The 21337-nt window shown below is 43.3% G+C and overlaps 1 protein-coding gene across 10 annotated transcripts in view; it reads left to right on the top strand.

The window, feature by feature from the left end:
• SH3KBP1 (SH3 domain containing kinase binding protein 1) overlaps nt 1–21337 on the top strand; it is a 330782-nt gene that overhangs the window by 240067 nt on the left and 69378 nt on the right. For all 10 annotated transcript variants that reach the window (XM_040468252.1, XM_040468256.1, XM_040468254.1 and 7 more), the window contains one exon: nt 3632–3726. In XM_040468252.1, coding sequence (XP_040324186.1) covers nt 3632–3726 — 95 coding nt within the window. The remainder of the gene's footprint in view (nt 1–3631; nt 3727–21337) is intronic.

Below are 21337 nucleotides of genomic sequence, written 5' to 3'. Positions count from 1 at the left end.
TGTTCGGCTGAAGTTAACCAGATCCTCCTCCCGTCCCTCCTCGGCCAGCCTCTCCGTTTACATCTAAGGACACTGATGTCCAGAGCTATTGCACGGTTGCCTCAGATTTTGTGCTGAGGACAGCCCAGCCGAGATTGAACCTAGTCTTGACTGTCCTGACTCCTGGCCCATAACCCTCACCTCCTGTTTAACTGTCTCTCAAAATTTCCTCCACTTTGTAGGTATCACTAGGGGTCAAGCAGCATTGAGTGGGAGCTGTGTCTGGTTGTAGGGATACAAAAAAGGGCAAGTGTGATGTTGAAACCTGCTTCATAGTCAGTGGTAGTTGACAGTAGCTACTGGCACCTGTATCTCCTACTTTTATCTAAATTGGTGCTTTCCAAATAATTCTATATCCAGTGCCTCACCACAAAACAGTATACTTGGTGGAAATGTTTTAAAGCTAGGTTATGTCGGAGCTCCTGGGTGGCTCAGTTGGTTGAGTGTCCAGCTTCAGCTCAGGTCATGATCTCACGGTTTGTGAGTTCGAGTCCCACATTGAGCTTACTGCTGTCAGTCTGCCAGCGCAAGGCCCACTTCGGATCCTCTGTCCCCTTCTCTCTCTGCCCTTCCCCCTCTTTGTGCTCGCCCTCGCTCTGTCTCTCTCTCTGTCTCTCAAAATAAATAAAACATTAAAAAATAAAACTGGGTTATGTTGATTGTCGTACAACTATATACATTTATTAAAACCATTCAAACCATACAATTAAAATGGGTGAATTCTATGGCATAAAAATTATATGTCATTAAAGATGTTAAAAAAAGAAAGGCAGGGGGATACCTGCCCTCCTTAAATATTAGGGAAACTGGGCGGAAAACAAAATGGCTCCATGAAACATTTTAAAGGCATGCTAGTACTTTCTTATAAATATTTCTTCCTCATGTTGGTTATAAGTCAATTCCACAGCCATTTATTGACCCCCTCCTATGGGCCAGGTCCTGAGGTAGATGAAGGGAAGAGATTGGGGGGTAGAAAGTAACACAGAGGCATAGGAAGAGGCAGATGATAGCCAAGTGTTTCAGAGGAGGTAACTGGAAGTGTCCTCTTTCTTCCACCAAGTTCCTTCATATCAGGGTGCCTTCTGCTTTGAGTGATAAATACCTATGCAGCCACAAAGTAGTGGTAACCAACAGAGTTTTATGGAGTCTGGTAATGAGCTATCCAGACAGGCCCCCTGAAGTTGGCTAATTCGACAGACATCTCAACAGTGTCAAGACTCACACCCCCCTCCTCTGTGATTTTCTTGGCTTTCCTCTCATGGTTGAAATATGACTGCAATAGTGCCAAACGTTGTGCTGTCTTCCAACAAGGCTGTCAGTGTTAAAAGCCAAAAGGCAGAGGCAACTATTTTCCTCTCCACTCTTTTTTTTTTTTTTTTTTTTAATCAGGGAGCAAAATCTAACAGCCTCCCACCTCCCAGTAGAACTCCTCTAGCATCTCATTGGCTAGAAGTAGATCACATGCTCATCCCTAAACGAATCACTGACAAAGGGGAACGAGAGCAACATTTGCCTAGACGTAGCTTACTCATCCCTAAGGCTGTGGGTGGTTCCCCATTTCCTAATGTAATACCTGAAGGCAGCAAGATTATATGAACTGGGAAGGGGATGGGGAATGGGAACTGTGAACCAATGTCTACCACACAGTTAATTAACTTTTTTTTGATGGAAAAGAATAGAAACAATGCTTGTTCTTTTTTCTTTGTTGACCATGAGTGTCTTATCTTTTTTGTAAAATATTTCCATGATTTCGATCTAATGAATTATTCTTCAAGCTGGGACTCTGCAGGCAGTTCTAAAGTAGTGCTGTATTTGTTTCAGTGTTGTAAGTTTTGAGGTTGGATAGTCATATTTCACTAGCACAGTCAGTAGGAAAATTGGCAAAGAGCTATCATTATCCAATTTAAAGATGCTTAACTTTTTCCCTCTTTTTAGAATATTTGGCCAATGCAGAATTTGGGAGGTTTGCTATTACTAATTAAAGAAAGATGGAATGTTGGTAACTATGTGGACCTAGGAATCTTTAGGCAGAGTAGTATTGATGGGATCTAGAACGAGTGCCCCTCAGCACGGCTTAATGAACAAGACACATCGGGGGCCCAGAGTAACGAAGACAGATGGTTTCCAATGCTAGAACAGGGGATGTAACTGATATATTCTGTCCATTGGACAGAAAGCAAAAACATTTGCACAGAAAGTGAGTCCCTCTCTCCCTCTTTCCCTCCCTCCCTCCCTCCCTCTCTCTGCTCTGTTCTCCTGTCATGTCAGAAACAACCCCAGACCACGGTGTGTCCGTATTACAGATTTTTTCTTGCCTTTATTTCATACATCACTCTCTTTGATTGATATGACATTAACCATAATAAAAGCCCCACATTTCAGTCATATAAATCGTACTAGGGACAATATAATTGATATTTGTGTATATAGCTTTAGGTTATGATCTGTCTGCACGAACTGGCCTGATCCTTAGAAAATATCTAAGGTCATTCAAAGCCATTAGGATTGTTGACTTTGCTGCAGAATAATAAATGCCTGTCCCAGTAGATAGTAATTCTCTTGAATTTTTCTTTCTACCTTCTGTCCTAAGTCATTGAACCCAGCTTTCCAAGTCTTAATTTCCTGGCTACCTGACAAATGTTTTTGCTCTCTTCTAAGCTGGTGCTTTTGTGTAAATAGAGATAATTTAACATCAGATAGACTTTCTCTTTTTCTAAGTTTATTTATTTATTTATGTGATCTGTGCATCCACTGTGGGGCTCGAATCAAGAGCCACACACTCTTCTGACTGAGCCAGCCAGATGCCCCTAACATCGGATGGACTTTCAAAAGTATATAATTGAGGACATATTTGAACTGATTTTTGGTGGCCTTAGTGTTTTTCTCTCTTTTGTGAGGGCTGGTACATATCCTTGCTGATGAACAGCCACACCTAAATAGGCAGGTTCCCACAGAGACTCCATGGGACATATTTGAACAAGTTTGCCCCCCCCCCATCACCGACATACACATACCTATAAGGAACATTTAGTCGGTATTTGTTAGCTATTTGTGATTGACACCTATTCACGTACAAATATATTTCTCTGGGGATATATCATAATGCAGTCTTTTTTATTGTTTGGAGTACTGTGTCTGCTTCGTAACATACACAGATACCCTGTTTCCGACTTAGTGATGTGTGGACACAGGCTCTTAGGGCGGAATTTAAGCTTTTTGTCTTTTAGATTACGTCTGCTTATGCATGCACCCAAAGAGTATATAAAATGGTATATAAACTAAAGAGTATATAAAATAGATACCTGAGAACGAAGAAACTTCTGCTTTTCTGCCTGAGAGACACAAAACAGTCAGTGCCTTTTTGTGACATCACATGATTTGTGAGGGGGGCAAATGAAGAGAATAAATAATCGTGAGCCCCAAATGAGCAATCTTAGGCAGTTTCCTGAGGGTGACCCTTTCTTTATGCAGTGGTTACATCCTGTCTGTTAAGTGTGCTTTTCTCTGAAGTTACTGTGAGAGAGGGCATCTTTTCCTGGACCAGCTCATTAGATAAAGCATTTTAAAGATTGTGTTTTTTTTCTTCTTACAGCCAAGGATTACTGCAAAGTAATATTTCCATATGAGGCCCAGAATGACGATGAATTGACAATCAAAGAAGGAGATATAGTCACTCTCATCAATAAGGTAAACAAAGGTTCCCTCCTGCCTTTCAAACTGTGAACCGCTTTGAGGTGTTGACTGGACGGTACAAGATGTTGGTTTAGCCCTTGAAACACTTGATTTTCCTTTTGTCCTCTCCTGAGGGAGAATCTTGCCTTTTTCCTCTTGATCAGGCTACGCCCAATATATCCAGGTGAATGAATGAACTTGAAAATCCAATAGATTCTGTTTGTCTTGGAGCCAGCTGCAGTTTTGCATGGCCCTGCAGAAAACTCCATCCCCAGAAGGCCTAACCCAGAAGGCGGCCTGCTTGGCTGGAGAGCCCGCCCTCCGCAGCAGCCCCAGCTGCAAAGCTGTGTCATGCCTCTCAGGCAGAAAACGCTTAGAGAATGTTTGCTGTTCACATCAAAGACAGGTAGCATGCCTGAGAGAATTTTGCTTGTCTTGTTTGGGCTAAGAAGGTTGTATGATTTCATTACCATTACAGGCAGAGCCCTGTAAACATACAGAGACCTGTAAAATCTGTGTGAATTGATGCAGCTTAACAGGGCCTGAACCGTGTACTATTTATGCTCTCATGCAATGGTACTCACCCAGTAGGTTGTTGAAAGATGTATTATTTAAATGATTCCTAGAATATACAGCCTTTTGTCTGAGATAATAGGGTTCTCATGATGGTTGAGTGCAGCGAAAAGCTGAGCCATGTTTCAGATGTGTTGGGTGCTTCATTCTTGGTTCCGGGTGAGCGGCAGGGAATGTGTGGTGCTGTTGGTACAAGCATGACTTGGGGGTCCTAATGGCTGCCTGCGCTCATGCAGGGCTAGAATGCTATTGGCAGGGTGCAGAGTGCAGGGAAAGGTGAGAGAGAGCAGGGGTTAGGGTGGGGGAGCTAGGCCCTGGGTCTTGCTCCTGTGGCCGTTACTGAGAGGGAGGGGCTCGCAGTGTCGCCGGCCCACCCCCCGCCGCCCCCATGTGTGTCCATAAAGTGATGGGTACGATTTACCTTTTATCGTCCAGGACGGTTACCTTTAAGAAATGGCTGTAGAAGTTGTGTGTTTTAAGAGCCGGAACCAAAGATACCAGGGCACTAATGACCCCAGAGGCTAAGCAGCTCACCAAAGATCAAAGTATTGTAGGGAGAGAGCTGGCCTCTTCCATACGACAGTGGAATGGAAGACACTGCTAAGACTGCTTTTCTGGAATAGTAGACGATCCCCAGCTCTACTGATGGGCCAGGAATGTGCTCATTGCTTTATCTGTAAACTGTTCTCCCTGCATTTGTTTTAGCGTGTCTCTCTCTGTAAGTGTTTTGCATGGCAGGAGGGTAAAACACTGCCCTTCTTGCTCTTTCTGCCAAGGAGGCGGAAGCGGTTCTCTTTCCTTACCACCCTTCCCCTCGTCCTTAAGTGGTGCCTCCTTCGGCCTGTGTCTGCATGGTGCGTTTCCTATTTTGAACAATACCCTTAATCAAATACTTGGAATGAAGAAGTTGTTAAATGGGCGTAAAGCACAATACAGATACTTCGCTAATTAGCACAGATCCTTGGTTTTCATCCTACAGGGAAAGGGATAGATTACTTTCCCCTGTGACTATAAAGCAAACGGAGAGTCAAATAACCCATTCTTTGCAAAGCAGGGGTGCATGTTACTGTTTTTTTCTTTTTCTTTGGAGGGGGAAGCCTCTTTTTAACTGAGAACCAGATGTATCAATAATATTTAATAAGGTTTGGAGAAAAGGAAAAAACTACCATGGATGGTCTCTTATCTGAATACATCTGTTTCTACCTCAATATATTATATTCCCGTCCTTGTCATTTGATTACATATGATGAGAACACATTCATCTTGATGGTTTTGTTCCTACCAGCTCGAGATCCAGTGTGATAAGAAGAATTGAATTTTTCTAAAGAGCTTAGTCAGAGAGGGACCCTCTCCTGGTTCCGTCCTCCATCCGCACGGCAGGGAGAAGGGCATGGGCGGATGTGGAAGGCTGCTGTCGGGAGTGTCCGGGAGCTGTACCGCACTTTCTCACTTTCCTATCCTCATGCCTGTAGAAGCAGTTTAGAGACTGAAGCAGCTTATAGATGCTTGTAAAACGTGACCTTGTTATCCTTGCCATACACTCGGTCCCTTGACCTGGCTTATACCCTGCTCCTGCTCCTCAGGCCCAGGGTGCTGTGTCATTCTGATACTTCCTCCCCCTCGCTCGGCCCTGCCCCCACTCTCGAGCCCAGCAGCACCGGAGCCCGGAGATTCTGCCTTCCTGTGTTCCTGCCACTTCCTGTCCGTGGGGCAGCCAGGCCTATGCTGGAGTCTACACCTCTCCGGGCCGGCTGAGCAGAGAGCCTCATCTCCTCCCTCTCCCAGCACCCTCCACAGCACCTGCTCTGGAGGAGAACCCTGGGGTGGCCACCCCAGGCCCCTCTATTTATCATCCTGTAATGGTGCTTTGCTCATGTGACCCCTTTGCTCCAATGAAAGTCTTTAGCAACTTTCTTCGCCTTCGTTGTCAAATCCAGCTTGATTCTCCTTGCACTCATTTGCCCAGGCGCTCTGGTCTTAATCTGGCTTTTTGGCCTTGGGCCACATCACCGTTCTACAACAAGCTCTCCTGAGATGGCCCTGCCTTACTCATGTACCCTCCCTAACCTGACCCAGACCATGTTCCTGCCCCCCGGGATGCCCTCTGCCTACCCACTTAGCTGCTTTTTCAATAGCTAATAATATAACCAGTCTTAACTCATGCTGTGTCATGTACCTACCTGGGCCCATTTTTCACTTGTAACTTAAAAATGTCCCCTGTGTATTATCAATTTTGTTTTTATTATTTTTTCAAATTACTTTTTTTAATGTCTACTTATTTATTTTTGAGAGAGAGGGAGAGAGAGAAAAAGAGGGAGGGAAGCAGGGAGGGGGCACAAGCAGCAGAGGGGCAGAGAGAGAGGGAGACATAGATTCTGAAGCAGGCGCCAGGCTCCAAGCTGTCAGCACAGAGCCCGATGTGGGGCTCGAACCCAAACCGTGAGATCATTTATGACCTGAGCCGAAGTCGGACACTTAACCGACTGAACCACCCAGGTGCCCCCTGCTTTTATTATTGTTTTTTATGGTCCGCGAAATCAGGTCTCTTGATACCCTGTCCTTGTGCAGATTTTGACTTTTATTCCCATGAAGTATCTGCCAGCCTTGACCTAGCGTTCCAGTTGTTTGGAAGTATGTTAAAATGACAAGTGCCATGTAGATTACCAGCTCTGAGAAACCAGGGTTTGAATTCCAGCAATGCCATTCACGGCTGTATGTCTTTGGGCGTGTCACTTAATCCCTCTGAGCCTCAGTTTCCTCAGCCAGAAAGCGGACCTCACAGGGCTGCCGCGAGGATTTGCTAAGGTGCTGTGTATACATGATTTGTTGCTTCACCTTTGGTTGCTCTTTCTCTGACCTCGGACGTGGGGAAGAAGGGCTCTCGTGATTGGGCCCAGTTTGCTGCTGGAAGAGGAGCACCTTGATATGAGGTGGGTAGCAGTGGTGGAAAATCTGCCCGAAAATAGCTCAGAATTCACAATGGGTGAGATTTCAGCAAGAATTTTGAGAAAAAAATACGTCCTAAGTATTTTGCTTGCTGAAAAGTGGGGAAAATGGATTCCGTGTCTGTCAAACCCTGCTGACATTACAGAAAACTCTTAATTTTCCTCTGAGTTAAAGGATCACCTAGAAATTTGTTTAGATGAGTATGTGCCATGGACATTATAAAGAGAAGAGCTTCACTATGATTTGTTTAATGTGTATTTTGATATGCTTCCTTATTGTATGTATGAGTTGAGAGGAAAGACCTGAATTGCTGTTCTCTAAATTCAACTGCTTTTGCTGTTAGAGGTTCTCAGTGTACCCCAAATGCCACCGGTGTTTTTCTTTGAGAGTCGGCTAAGGTGGTTTCCTTTTGCCCTGCTTTTCTGTGCTGTGGCAGGAGTCACAGGGCGGGCGTTGCCCTCATTTTTAGCCCTCGATTGTCATTTTGTGTAGCTTTCTAGAAAATGAGTCAGACACCCTTAGTGGGTGCCTGTGAGCCCTCCATGATTCCTGAAATAATATGCAAAGACCTGAACTATTTGTGTGTGTCCCTGGAAACTAGGATGAAATGTGGCAACCCAAATGGTTTGTTTTTTAGTTTATTTATAAAGAATTCTTACGGATTTAGGAACATTTCCACTTGCACAGAACACACCTGTGTTTAGCTTTTATTTCCAGTCACTCAAAAATAGCTCCTTCATCTGTGTTCCTGCCGCCCCCATCCCTGCCTTCGTGATTTGTGCTCAGAGCATGGTTGAAAGGGTTCAGAAGCCTCTGGGTCTGGTTTCCAACCAGGGAGCTCCTTGGAGAAAGGCTGACAGCAGCCTGGTACAGGCGAGGCCAGGCTTCAGCAGTGATGGTGGCCGCCATCAAGATGGCGCTCCTCGCCCTGGCCGCTGTCACATGGGGGAGAGGGAGCCCGATTGTGGAGAGGGCCGATGTTCCTGCCCTTGGCCTTCCTTGCCCACTGTCTCCTGGCCTCAGCCCCCCTAACTTGGAAGGAAGGGCTTCCCATGTGACCCCTTTGTAAATAAGGAACTCTATGTATTTCTTATTAAAAAGCTCCCCTGAGTGACCATGTCTTTGACCCCCTAATAAAGCAGACACAACCGCCTCCCCACCACCGCCGTTTCTTCATAGGCATAAGCCTATTTGATAACGTGAAGGTGAACATTAAGGAAGATAATATTACTGATAAAAATCATGTGGCAATGGAGATGGAGGGAAGGGGAGAAGCAATGTAAACCAGTATTGACATACGGGAAAAGAAACTGATAGATGCACCCTAAAGAAAGAGAGAAGCCAAAAGATTAGATAAAGGTAGAAATATACAGTAGCTACTACAGAAAAAATACAGGGGGAGTTTCACCTTCTCCTCAGAGTATGTCAGACCAGGGACCCTTCAATATTTGGAACTTGACCTGCTGTGAAGGCGGAGTTAGGACTGAATACTAACTAACCCGGCCTCCTTCATCTCTACCTTCCTCCTTTCTAGACAGCTCTTGAACACCTAACTTAATAACAGGCCAATTTACACGCGCCAGCATGGTTTCCCAGTGTAGGATGCTTCCGGGTGGCTGGCACCAAGAGCCCAGGGCCCCTCGTCGCCATTCCTTTCCCTCATGGCAGTCCTGGAAGTTAGGTGGGACCGCGGGTGTCCTGTGCACGTTGCAAAGGAGGAACCGAGGCCCAGAGCATGGAGGTGGCCCTCCCAAGGGTCCCCATGTGGCAGAGCCAGGGCACGGTTGTGCTGCCTGAGCTGTCCGTGGGGCTGTCGGACGCTTGTGGAAGGCGGGGTTGTCACTTCCAGTGGTGACCTGTCTTTTCACCGAGTCACACTCTGTTTCTGGCTATCTAGGGCAAGTGCCTATCAAATTTTCTTTCTAACTTAATGAAATCGTCATTATTTAATCAGGAAAGTGATATTACCATGCCATTGCCCCACCCACTTGCATTTTGGTGCCCATGTTTGTGATCGCTTAGGTTCAGAACCATCCATGCCTTTATGATTCCATTGTCACCTCTCCGGAAATGAAAGATAATCAGTGCAGAGGAAATGATGACCTCGGCTCAGGGCTAATGTTGTTCTTTTTGTGCCTGAAGCCCTCTTCTTCCCCATCCTCCTTCTGCTTTCTGCCCACGTCCAGCATATTTTACCTTCCTCTTTTCTTCTGGGCCTGGGTACTACTAGTTTTCTGCTTGCTTTTAGTATGAAAAAAGAGAGAGAGAAAGAGTGAGAGAGAGAGGGAGAGGGGGAGAGAGAGAGACAGAGAAAGGGAAAGACAGGAGTCTTGAGCTTCTTAAGTCATTCTGTGATTATAAGTTCTTTTGTTCTAGTGTGCATTTTCCCTTCCTGCTTCCTCTGATTAATTCATTAATTGAAACATTTATTCACGAGAAGAATGTTTTCACACTTCCTTGCTTCCGGCCCCACAGGAAGTAAGGATGTTTCCTCAAAGAGAAGTGGCTGTAGGAATCTCAAGAAGGGTTCTCAGCTTGGCTTAAGAAAGTCCATCAGCTAAATAGATTGCTGGCCTTGACCCTTTCTCTCTGCACTGCCGAAGCTTTTAGCAGAGCTAAATGCTAGGATTAAATGTGGTTTAAAGGGTGAGGAGTAAATTAGCACGTGTCACCCTGAAAATGATGACACGCTGACAGACCCATTAGAAGGACATGCTTTATGAGTGAATGAAGAAGTTAAGCACAGGTCTGGGACCATCTGGGTTTACACACATTTGAAGAATGTCAGTGTTCAGCAAATAAGTCATTTATGTCATGGGATGTGTTTTGTTGTTGCTGTTGTTTTTGTTTTTTTGTTTTTGTTTCGTTTTGTTTTTTTGGGTTTTTTTTTTTTGTTTTTTTTTTTTTTTTTTTGCAGTATGGCCTGTCTTGTTAGACTGCATATGTCCTTACTAGCAACAGAAGTCACAATATATCGCCTCCTCAGACCATTAGAAATCCCAAGGAATACATTCGGTTGACTGCGGTTTTGCTTCCTCTGTAATGTAACCAGGACATGGGGACCGTTGAGAAGAATCCTGATACCATAAGTGCGTTTGATCAAAACTCTTCCTCCCTGAGCTTGTTTATTATCATAAACACAGCGTTAAATTAGATGAGACTGGCGAACATAGGACTTGAGATGGTAGAAAATCTCTCTTTAGTTTACCAGTAGATAGTCAACACAGTAATAACACCCCAAAATTTTGCTGGCCATGATTGCAGATTTTCCATAGATGAGTTCTTCGCAGTTGATGAGAATCTCCAGCCGTGTATGCGTCCACAAGTTATGTGAAACTGTTGAAAGGGACCCTAGTGTTCATTCGGCATCATGATCATCTCTGTCCAGAGAGCTGTGCTTCAGTGGCAGGGCCTTAGTAATCTGTGCAACACCATCTTGGGATACTTTTCTCCTATAACACCCAGAAAAACCTGCAGGTGTCTTAAGGAATTAGAGAAACTCTTTCTATTTCTAACCTTTCTGTTGGCATTACCCTGACAAGGCTTTTGTGAGAATCAGAGGAGATGTGGCTGAAAAGGCTTTAGAAATCTAAAAGTTGAATTATAGTTACGGCTCTGATAAGTTATTATGGGAAGAAGAAAAAAAATTCCCAGTGACTGGAAGTTTCCTTCATATATTGAACTGTCCTGAAATTTAGTTCAGTACTTTCCCTGAAATTCCCCTTTATTATTTCTTTTTTGACTTTTCTTAGGATAAAAGTAATTTATTCTAGTTGTATAGCCTCTGTCTTATTAAAGTATCTCAAAGATCTTTGCATTCACATTTGCATTTTATTAAAATAGGCTTTTCTGAGATGGAAAGTGGCATGGGATGCACTTTTAAATAATACTTTAAAATCATGTAAATACTTTCTCTTGAGGAAAAATGAGAAAAAAACAGATAAATAGATAAATACAAAGAAAAGTCAAAATCACCTGTGACCTCACCACCTTCGGATACCTCTCAGTATTTGAGCGATGTCCTTCCAGATGTTCTACACAGAGACATGCACACGTTATAGTTCAAAATAAAAATAAGATTGTATCATACACACTATTTTGTAAGCCTCTTTTTAAAAAATATATCATGCCTGTCTTTGGCAGCATGGCTGAATGGTTCCTTAGCATCCTAATATATGAAGTGCCACAGTTCTCTTTTATATTTAGCTTGTTTCTGGGTTTTCCTTATTTTAGACCGTGTTGCGTGCAGTCATCGCTCTGTAAATTCTTGTGCACGTAATTAGTGCTGCCACTTTCTACTACTTGTGTAACCTTGGGAAGGTTGTGCGATCTGTGTGCCTCAGTTTTCACATCTGTGAAATGGGGGTGATGACAGTACCCACCTCCTGGTGTCGCAAAGATGAACTGAGTTCAAGTAGGTAAAGCACTTAGAATGCCTCACTTAGAGGAAGTGATCTATCAGTGTTAACTGTTGTTATTATTTCCTGATGATAACTCGCTAAATGTAATGCTGCCTCAGTTCCTTTTAAAGCTATTTAAGTGATGTTATGAAAGATTGTGCCAATTAGTCTCCCCACAGGAGTGTGTGAGAATATGTTTTCCTATCCTTGTCATCCCTGGATATTATCATTCTTTTTAATCTCTGCTAATCTGATCGGAGTGTGCATTTTTTAAAATGATTACTCAAGTTGAAAATTTTATGTGTCATTTTCGAATTGATTTTTATAAAAACACCTTACACACATGACATTAACCTGTCATCTTTCACATTTACAAGTGTTTTTTTCTTCGTTTATGACTCCTGGGGCTATTTAAGAAAAACATCATTAAAAATAAATATCTTTTGGGGCGCCTGGGTGGCGCAGTCGGTTAAGCATCCGACTTCAGCCAGGTCACGATCTCGCGGTCCGTGAGTTCGAGCCCCGCGTCGGACTCTGGGCGGATGGCTCAGAGCCTGGACCCTGTTTCCGATTCTGTGTCTCCCTCTCTCTCTGCCCCTCCCCCGCTCATGCTCTGTCTCTCTCTGTCCCAAAAATAAATAAAAACGTTGAAAAAAAAATTTAAAAATAAATATCTTTTGGACTTAAATTTTTTCCACTTTATGGTTAACTATATAGTGCAGTACAATTCATCCTTTTAAGAACAATTTTACTTAAGGCCTTTATATTTTTGTCCTAGTTGGAAAGAGTAGCTGGCTATTAAATGCCTTCCTTTTCTGCCTTCCTCAGGGCTTTCAGAGGTTCTATTTAAAGCTTCTCTCCTTACAAGCATTTTTTTTTACAGTGGCATTCAGAGAGGCCCTGAGGTTCTGCATGGATATATATATATATATATATAGATCCTCATATTCTAGATCAGAGCTTGGCCAACTTTTTCTGTAAAGGGCCAGAGAGTAAATATTTTAGGCTTTATGGTCTCTGTCGCAACTATGCAAAAGCGGTCAGAGAACTAAATGAATGGGCGTGGCTGAGTTCCAATAAAACTTTATTTTTGGACACGCAGATTTGAATTTTGTGTAATTTTCACATTCCTTGAAATGTTCTTCTTTTGGTTTTTTTAAACCATTTAAAAATGTTTCGACTGTTCTTAGTGGAATGAACAGAAATAGGTAGCAGGCCAGATTTGGCCCTGGGCTATAGTTTGCTGCCCCCTGAGATAGAATGTCTAGAAACAGACCCCCAAAATACAGCCAATTAATTTTCAGCAAAGGAGCAAGGAAACTTTGAGAAAGAAAGGATGATCTTTTTCAGAAATGGTATTGGCACAATTGGTAATCCATAAGCAAAACAAAACCAAAAATACCCTGACCTAGACCTAATACATACATTAACTCAAAATGGACCGTAGATCTACATGTAAAACAAAAAGCAGAAAATGTTGTTTATGAAAACGTAGGAGAAAGAGTTGTTAGACACGACACCAAAAGCACAGCCCGTGAAAGAAAACACTGCCAAATTGGACTTTGGCAAAATTAAAAACCTTGGCTCTGCAAAGATACCCTTAAGAGAATGTTGGTTGGTCTTTTGTTCTTACAAGACCATCGGAGCCCCAATATTTAGTAAATAACTTCCTGATAAGTGATTGCATGAATTTCAAGGACCTTGGTTTTGTTCTCGGTCTTCCCGAGAATATCCTTTGTAACACAAGACCATAAATCTCCCGTATCGGAGCTTTTCCCCCAAGGTGGCAAACAGATGTAGCCCCACTCTACCTAGCAGGCAGGCCTGGACTCAGCTGAGCAGCCTGAGGGCCTGGATTCGACTGGGAATTGTGTTTTTCACTCCCTGCCCAAGGTCTGTAAGCTAAATTTGCTGCGTGTAGAGAAAAACATCACCAAACGAATTTTTATGCCAAGGAATAAGTTTTCCTAATAGAAAAACTGAAATGTAGATTTGTCTGGTGAAGAATAGAAATAGAAGGTAGGAATTTATGAATTTACCAATAGCTGCTGCAGCTGGCTTGGCCGATCTTGACGTTCATAATGATCATGGCTCTGTCTTTCACCTCATATTCCTTCCTGGTCCTTATCTGTAAAATGAAGGCACTCCCCAACCCTCATCCCTAACAGCTTTCTTTGTTTCTCTTGGAGGTGGTGCAGGAGCTCAGAAAATCTCTTAAAGCATAATGAAAGATGCTTTATAAATGCCACTCTTTGTCAAAGAAGCAAAATGATTTTTATTATATCTGCTCCCCTTCTAATGGAAGAAAGGCATGTGTTGGGATGCAGAATATACGGTTTTCTAAACACAAATGCACATGAGAGCTCAGCTGTAGGATGCACATCCTTGAGAGGTAAACGTATTCTTAGCCACGTGCTTCGGATGAACCGAAGGTCCCATTAGAAACCGTTTTCACAATTGAGCCTTAAGTGGTCATCTCAATGTAAATGACTTAACAAGTAGAAAAGGGGAAATTTCTATGAAAAAAATACTGATGTATAACTTTGCATACTTGATTATGTTTAAATGGACCAAAGAAATGTAAAAGTGCTTCCTTAATGACTTGTGTTTTGTGTGTAATTGTTCATGTGCCTTCATATGTTAATGGTTCCTATGGCGCATAAAGCCCGATCATGAGTACACAGGAAAGGTCCTCTCTTGCACATATCTCCTTTTCACATGATGACTGTTTTTTTAAATAGATTTATGGGGGTAGAGGGTCTTTCACTCTGATATTAGAAAAAAGACTAAAAGCCTAAATATTTCCTGAAACTTGAGATTATATAACCTAAAAATAAAATAATGAAATCAGTAAGCTATTCCTGTGTATTTGTTGTGGGCAAGCTATACGGCCGTACCCCAGGGCTCCAGGACTTGCGCAGTATGAATGGTGATCCTGGAGCTGGACTGTTAGGGAATTATCTGTTGGGTGCTGTTCTCTGAAGAGGCTCCAGATAGAAGCATCTTTTTCTAAACGGGAAACAGGCTGTGAGTTACCAGGCCTGTGGGGCTTCTGCTCTGGCTCGTCTCCTATTAAAATCCCTTCGGGCTTTCCTCCTGCCTGCCTGCCTGCCTGCCTCTCATAATGTCTGTGGAAGTTCTGTTCTCTTTCTGGGGACTGAGATTTGATTTCAGCTTTTTGCGCAGTTCTTGCTGACATCCAGATTCAAGGGTTACTCCTGTAGCATTTCCTAACCCATGTGCTGTGAGTGGGTTATAGGAGTATTGGGTAGTGATCCCCTCAGCTCTCCAGGTGGATGGAAAGGGCCTTAGGTAGCCGGGAACCCCTTCTGGGTTGTTGGCCTTTAACATTTGGCCTCCAGCAGTATGCCATCAAAATATTATCATTTTATATGCATGCCATTATCTGGAAAAGGTTGGGTGGTACTGACCTACTGCCTATATTTCACTTTTGCATGTAATGATGTTTAACACCAACTCTACTTTTCCTTAGGGAATATTCCACCTTCCTGTTAGAGAAAGGTGTCTATGACTAGCAGAGGAGACTCCAGGGTAATTAAAAACTCTTGTATGTCTTTTCATTTCAGAAATTCTTTCTCTAGGACTTCTTTTGGGAATTAGACCTTGAAATAGCTCAGACTTTTAAAGATAGACCTTAAAGTTCTATTAAATCTAGAATCAAATAAATTCTAATTAAAGAAACAGCCTTTTTAAGTGAGTATACAGCTCTGGTTGTAGCCATGATGGAATCAAAGGTGTCAGCCTTACCCTCCTGCCATAGACAACGTTAAAATTGGACAAAATACATGAACCCACTGTTTTTAGGCATTGGGTAATACAAAGCATGGAGATGTAACCCTTGAGAGAAGTGTTCCACATCAACCCCGGGGGCGCTTTCTAAATTGCAGCATAGGGCACTGGAGCCCCAACAGAAAGCAGAGGACTCATCAGATAGAGGAAACAGAGATTATAATTCAGGGCTGCCCAGGTGACTGGACTTTTCAGGGCAGGCAATTGCAGAGGAGTGAGCTGTGCAAAGAAAGAGCTCCAGAAGGTTTTTGCCAAATGCTAAAGTGTGCATCACTAGGGCAAGACCCCACCAGGCCCGGAAGAAAATCAGCACGGGGGAGTGGGTGGGCTGTGAGCTGAGTGAACATCCCAGAAGTCACCAGTGATGAGACATGTTAGAATTCTGGCCAAGCAGGGTAGAAAAACTGTGCTGAACATACCTGGCATCTAATTGAGAACCCAGAAGAGGCAGCCACAGGAACAGCCCCTCCCTAACCCACCCTAACAAAGCCTAAAACCAAGCTTTGATGGATCAAGCTGATCTGCACGTAACTTGCACACCGTAACAAACACTCAACACGGTTACAAGGAAGGCCTCAAAACCCAGTCTCAACGACGTAGTTTGCACAGTTGTTGAGAGCATACAGTCACAAATTACTGTACATATGAAGAAGCAAGAAAATGTGAGGTACGATGTGGGTGGCTTACAGAAGACATGGGACATTTCTGAGTAGTTTTCAGGCGTCTACACATGCTTCGATTCATATTGGCATGGCCAAGTGGAGGCTTGGTTACTGCTCTTTGTGTGTTCCTCATTCGATTTTTTATTACCAGTTATATATTATGTGAAATGAAAGAATCAGAAGTTAGTATTGCAAAGCCTATAAGTTGTTGCCCAATAAAAAGTCAGAATTTTTTACAAGTTAGATGAACTCTTTGAGGTCATGAGTTCCCAGTGTCGCAAAACAGTGAATGACTCCCTAAGCCTTGACGATCCTAGGATGTTGGCTTTTGTAATGGGACATTTTCCTTTTTTTTTCCTTTAATTCTTTCATCAGTGTTTTATAGTTTTCATACTACAGGTCTTTTAACTCCTTGGTTATGTTTATTCCAAAGTATTATATTATTTTTGGTGTAACTGTGAATGGGATTGCTTTTCTTAATTTCTCTTCACTGGGGCGCCTGGGTGGCTCAGTCGGGTAGGTGTCCAATTCTTGATTTCGGCTCAGGTCATGATCTCACGGTTGGTGGGATCAAGCCCCGCATCAGGCTCCACACTGATGGCACAGAGCCTGCTTGGGATCGTTTTTCTCCGTCTGTCTCTCTCTGCCCCTCCGCTGCTCATGCATGTACACGGATGCACATGTACGCATGCCCCCCCCCATAAACATTTAAAAAATTCTCTTTCTGTTACTTCAGGTATTAACTCTTCTCTGAGTGTTAGGTAGAATTCCCCTGTGGAGCCATCTGGTCCTGACTTTTGTTTTGGGAGAATTTTTTGATTACTGATTCCGTTCATTGTTGGTAATCAGTCTGTTGAGATTTTCTATTTCTTCCCGACTCTGTGTTGGAAGGTTTTATGTTTCTAGGAATTTGTCCATTTCCTCTAGGTTGTCCATAGAATTTTTCATAACATTCTCTTATGGTCCTTTGTATTCCTGTGGTGCCAGCTATTATTTCTCTTCCTTCATTTCTGGTTTTATTTATTTGAGTTGTCTCTCTTTTCTTCTTGATGAGTCTGGCTAAAAGTTTATCAGTTCTGTTTATCCTTTTAAAGAACCAGTTCCTGGGTTCATTGACCTGTTCTACTGGGGATTTTTTTAGTCTGGAATGTGACATTTTCTTGAGTGAGTTTGTCTCTGAGCCTGTCTCCTTGGCTTCTCTCATTAGCTCTGGTCTGCCAGGCATTTCTTCTAACGTTGAGATAGCCTGTAGTTTTCCTTTTTCCCTCTTCCCTCATAAACCATGATGTTGATGAGCCTGCTTTAATAACTGACTTATGGGGATGTTGGAAATTGTGAGCAGAAATCCCAGTCATGCGGAATAATTGCATCTCTTGGGGAGGCGTTAACAAGCAGAGGCAAAGCTGAGTGCTCCTGGGCTCTGGCTTCTGTGGATCTGTCTCTCAATAGCCCCCCTGAAGCTCCACGTGGAAGACGTTCATTAGTAAATATTAAACAGCGCTTTCTGTACTGCTGGTGGGACGCTGAAAGTGTACAACACTCCCTTTCTCCTGGAGTGGTGTCTCAGTCATCAGAGGAGACCGTGAAAAACAGCCACGCTGGATAACTTCTGGGAAACTGGGACTAGGGCATGTGGGCACAGCTGGCCACCAAGAGCAGTGGCTGAGCGTAGTGCTTTTCTTTTTCGCTTGGACCAGCTGGCGAACCCGTTTTCATCGTTTCATTTTTTGGTTCGATAGGTCCGTTTGTAAGCTACACGTTCCTGTCTGAAGTCACACAGGGCACTTACGATGTCTGAGAAAATGTGGCTTATGTTCTGGAGGTATTTTGAAGTTATTTCCACAATTATAAACAAATAATAAATTCAGTAAAGATCAATAGGTAAGCCAGATCACAGAGGTGAAGCTTTCTTGAGTAGCTAATCTATACGTGCCTCTCCCTGATTCAACTCGACCTCACTTCTGGTGTTTGAAAATTGAGAGAAGTAGATCAGTAGTCTGAGGGAAGGTTGGGCCATCCATCATTTCATCCATTCAGCCAGCCCTTATTCAGGATTGATATTTGCCAGGCAATGCTCTAGGTATTTGGTGGATACAAAAGTGTGAAGACAAGATCCTTATTTTCAAGGACCTGACCATTTTTGAGAATCTTACTATTCAAAGTGTGGTACACGGACCAGCAGCATACGCATCACCCAGGGACCTGTTAGAAATGCTGAATCTCGGACCCGCCCTAGACCTACTGAATCCAAGTTGGCATTTTCACAAGATGCCGAAGTGGATATTATGTGCATTAAAATTTGGCAAGCGTGAGTCCAAATCATTGATGGTCAGCCCGCATATTAAGGACCAAGGAACCTCTAAAAAGTGCTGATTTCCTGGTCCAACCCCCTAGAAATTGGTGTGGGGTGTAGCCCCAGCCCTGGGAATTGTAATAACTCCCCAGGTGATTCTCAGTGTGCAGCCAGCTTTGAGAAACCATGAACTATTAGGTTACTTTGCGTTGTTGACAAAAGGGAGCCCAGGATGAGCTTTTGGCTCGATCTTTTCACCAATTTATAATTCAACCAAAAGACAAGTTTGTCTTTTCTAAACATCTGTGGCGCGGAGACTAGAGGCAGACACACCAGAGCGTGCTTGCTGACTGCCAAGTTGTACGTCAGGGTGTGGCCGGAAGCTTTCCTGGCGCACTGTCCCTCCAGGTCTTTGGGACCAGTCCATAGAATCACAGTAATGATGACCACCAAGGTCGTGTCGCTCTTCACACCCCATCCAAATTGTCCTGTGTATCAAGAAACTGAGACCCAGAGTTTTGATAACTCGTGGACCACTTAATTCTCAGACAGCCCACATTGCCTGTCTTCCCCCTCTCCCTGCGATATCTCAGACACCCTGAGATAGGGCAGAGCATAGAGGTGGGAGCACGGCATAACTGAGGCTCTGTTTATTCATTCCTTAAAAGGAAAAACGTGGTTTGTAATTTATAAGGAAAAATACCATATTTTACTCTGATATCTGCCTGGTGATGAGGCATAGAGAAACCGTTTTTGAGGACTTGGTCATAGAAGAGTGAATGTTCTGTGTCAGAAATGTCATTCTTTCCATACCCTCAACTCTTGATCAAGTCCAGGTCTCCTTTCCTCTCCTTTCCTGTGCCACTGGAGCTTATTTCTAATGATCGTTGTTCTGGAAGATTTCTTTCATCTATGTGCTGATTTTTTACTCTCTCCCACTGTAAACTCCTGCCTCATTCAGAAGCCGCTCTGTTTTCCTCATCCTTATTGGAATCTTAAAATCTGCTAGGGTGATCATCATCTTGGGTTACATCTTTGGTCCCGGTATGATTATTAATAATGTCCCAGGTTTGAAAAGAAATGACATGGTCACCCTTACATCTTCCAGTATTTTGGCCATACTTCCTCTCTCCTCACTATCTCATTGTCCTGCTTTCACTCGCCTTCTGCCATCCTCCCTGATGATATTCTGGCCTCACAGATCACTGACCCGCTGTCCCTTCATCCTGCTCCTTCCTCTCACGGGTGCCATCTTGCCTCATGCCTCACATCGCTGGTAAGTCGATGTTGGCTGGGAGCCCTCTGGGAGCCAGGCACTGCCTTCACTCTAAGCACCAGTTCTTGAATATTCTCTTCCATGACCCCAGCTTCCCACTCTCCCTCTTCCCTTCCTTCATGTTTGGTGATCCTGCCTTTGACCTTTCTCATTACTCTGGTTCATGCCCTCATTCTCTTTCCAGGCTACCCGGTTTATCTAGGTCCCACTTGTTTTTAAACCTGGCTTAGCACTCCTGCCGGCGTTTCTGCGTCATATTGATTCACTGCGTCTGCCTCTCCCGCTAGCCTCTGAGCTTGGGAGTCCTGTAAGGACATTATGATTTTCTGTTTACCCCTGAATGCCTCTGCTATCCTGCATGTTTTCAGTCCTTAGCAAATAAATTGAATTTGCTGTTCTCTTATACTTCCAGAAGCACAGCCCTCCTACGAATAACTGTCTCTTCATTTCTGCCATCAAAAGGCTAGTTCTTTTGCCTGGTTTGTTGAAGAAGATGTTTTTCCACTTCTCATTTTGCTGTCAGAATTGTTCCTGTTCCCATTAGATTAGCTTCTTTTGCTAGGGGGTAAGAAGCGCCCCGGTTCTCTACCGGTCTCTGCCCCCTCCAGGTACCTTGACCCTGGGCTGGTTTCTGTCCTGCAGCAGGTTCCCTCTTCCGCTTTCCTTTGTGTCCTAAGGCACACTGGCTATTTCATTTTGGAATGCACTTATCTCATCCATGAGCCCTGTATTTGTCTTTATACCAATCAGAACAGTAAGACAGATTGTGTTCTACCTTCACGCTTTCCCTCTTACCTTGAATTACACAATGATCAGTACTGTTAATGTTATCTTTCAAAAGCAGAGTATAGACGAGCCATCCAAGCCATTCATTCACCACTGATGGGAGATATAATAAATATGTCATATGCACTGTTTTCCCCTGTAGGCATGGATGAGTTCTAAAGTTATTCTGGATATGCTTCTACTTATTAAAATTCTCCTCATTGTTTTTCTTACATATGAAGGAAGAGGCTTCATCGCAATGATTCTTGGGCTACTGCTTGCATGAGACTAAGGCGAGGCATGCATTTGCACCAGTCAGAAAGTTGGAAAGAAGCTTTGTAAAAGAAATGTAGCACTGAACAGTATTTAAGTGCCTTTTGTGGATGTAATTCTGTATCAGATGCTCTGAATTGAATGTGCAGGGAAGTTCAGTCGTCACAGAAGCAAACCCTTCACATGTGAAAAGATTTAAGATTGTTTGAAAAATTGTTAATGATTGTTCCTCTTTGGTACCAGACCTCTTGGTTGATACCTGTTATCCAAGAGGGCCTTGTGTAATATTGTGTGGGGGTCTTTCACATAAATCTCTAATCTCCCTGGAGTTAAGGATCATGTTCTTTGCAGGTTTAATGTTTAGGGCCTACAGAAAGAACTTAAATGTACTTTGCATTTAATAGATGTTTGTTGAATTGAATATCATGAAGTGCAAATTAACACAGTTGTGAGTGTTAGAGAAGAGATAAAGCGTTCATCAATATCACTTTACTGAAGGTGAGTTTCAAGTTGGGTTTTGAAAAGAAGAGGGACTTGTCTGGAAAAAGAGGAGAGAAAGGTGCCAAGCATTTCCTCAAAAGCAGAGCCTTCTGGATTGAAAGATTTCATTCCTAAGGATTGAGAGTAT

Source organism: Herpailurus yagouaroundi, unplaced genomic scaffold (genome assembly GCF_014898765.1).
Source record: "Herpailurus yagouaroundi ecotype Mexico unplaced genomic scaffold, PumYag 67690, whole genome shotgun sequence".
In the NCBI taxonomy this organism is placed as follows: Eukaryota; Metazoa; Chordata; class Mammalia; order Carnivora; family Felidae; genus Herpailurus; species Herpailurus yagouaroundi.
Note: the sequence above shows the minus strand (reverse complement) of the source record. Positions and strands in the feature narration are given on the sequence as shown.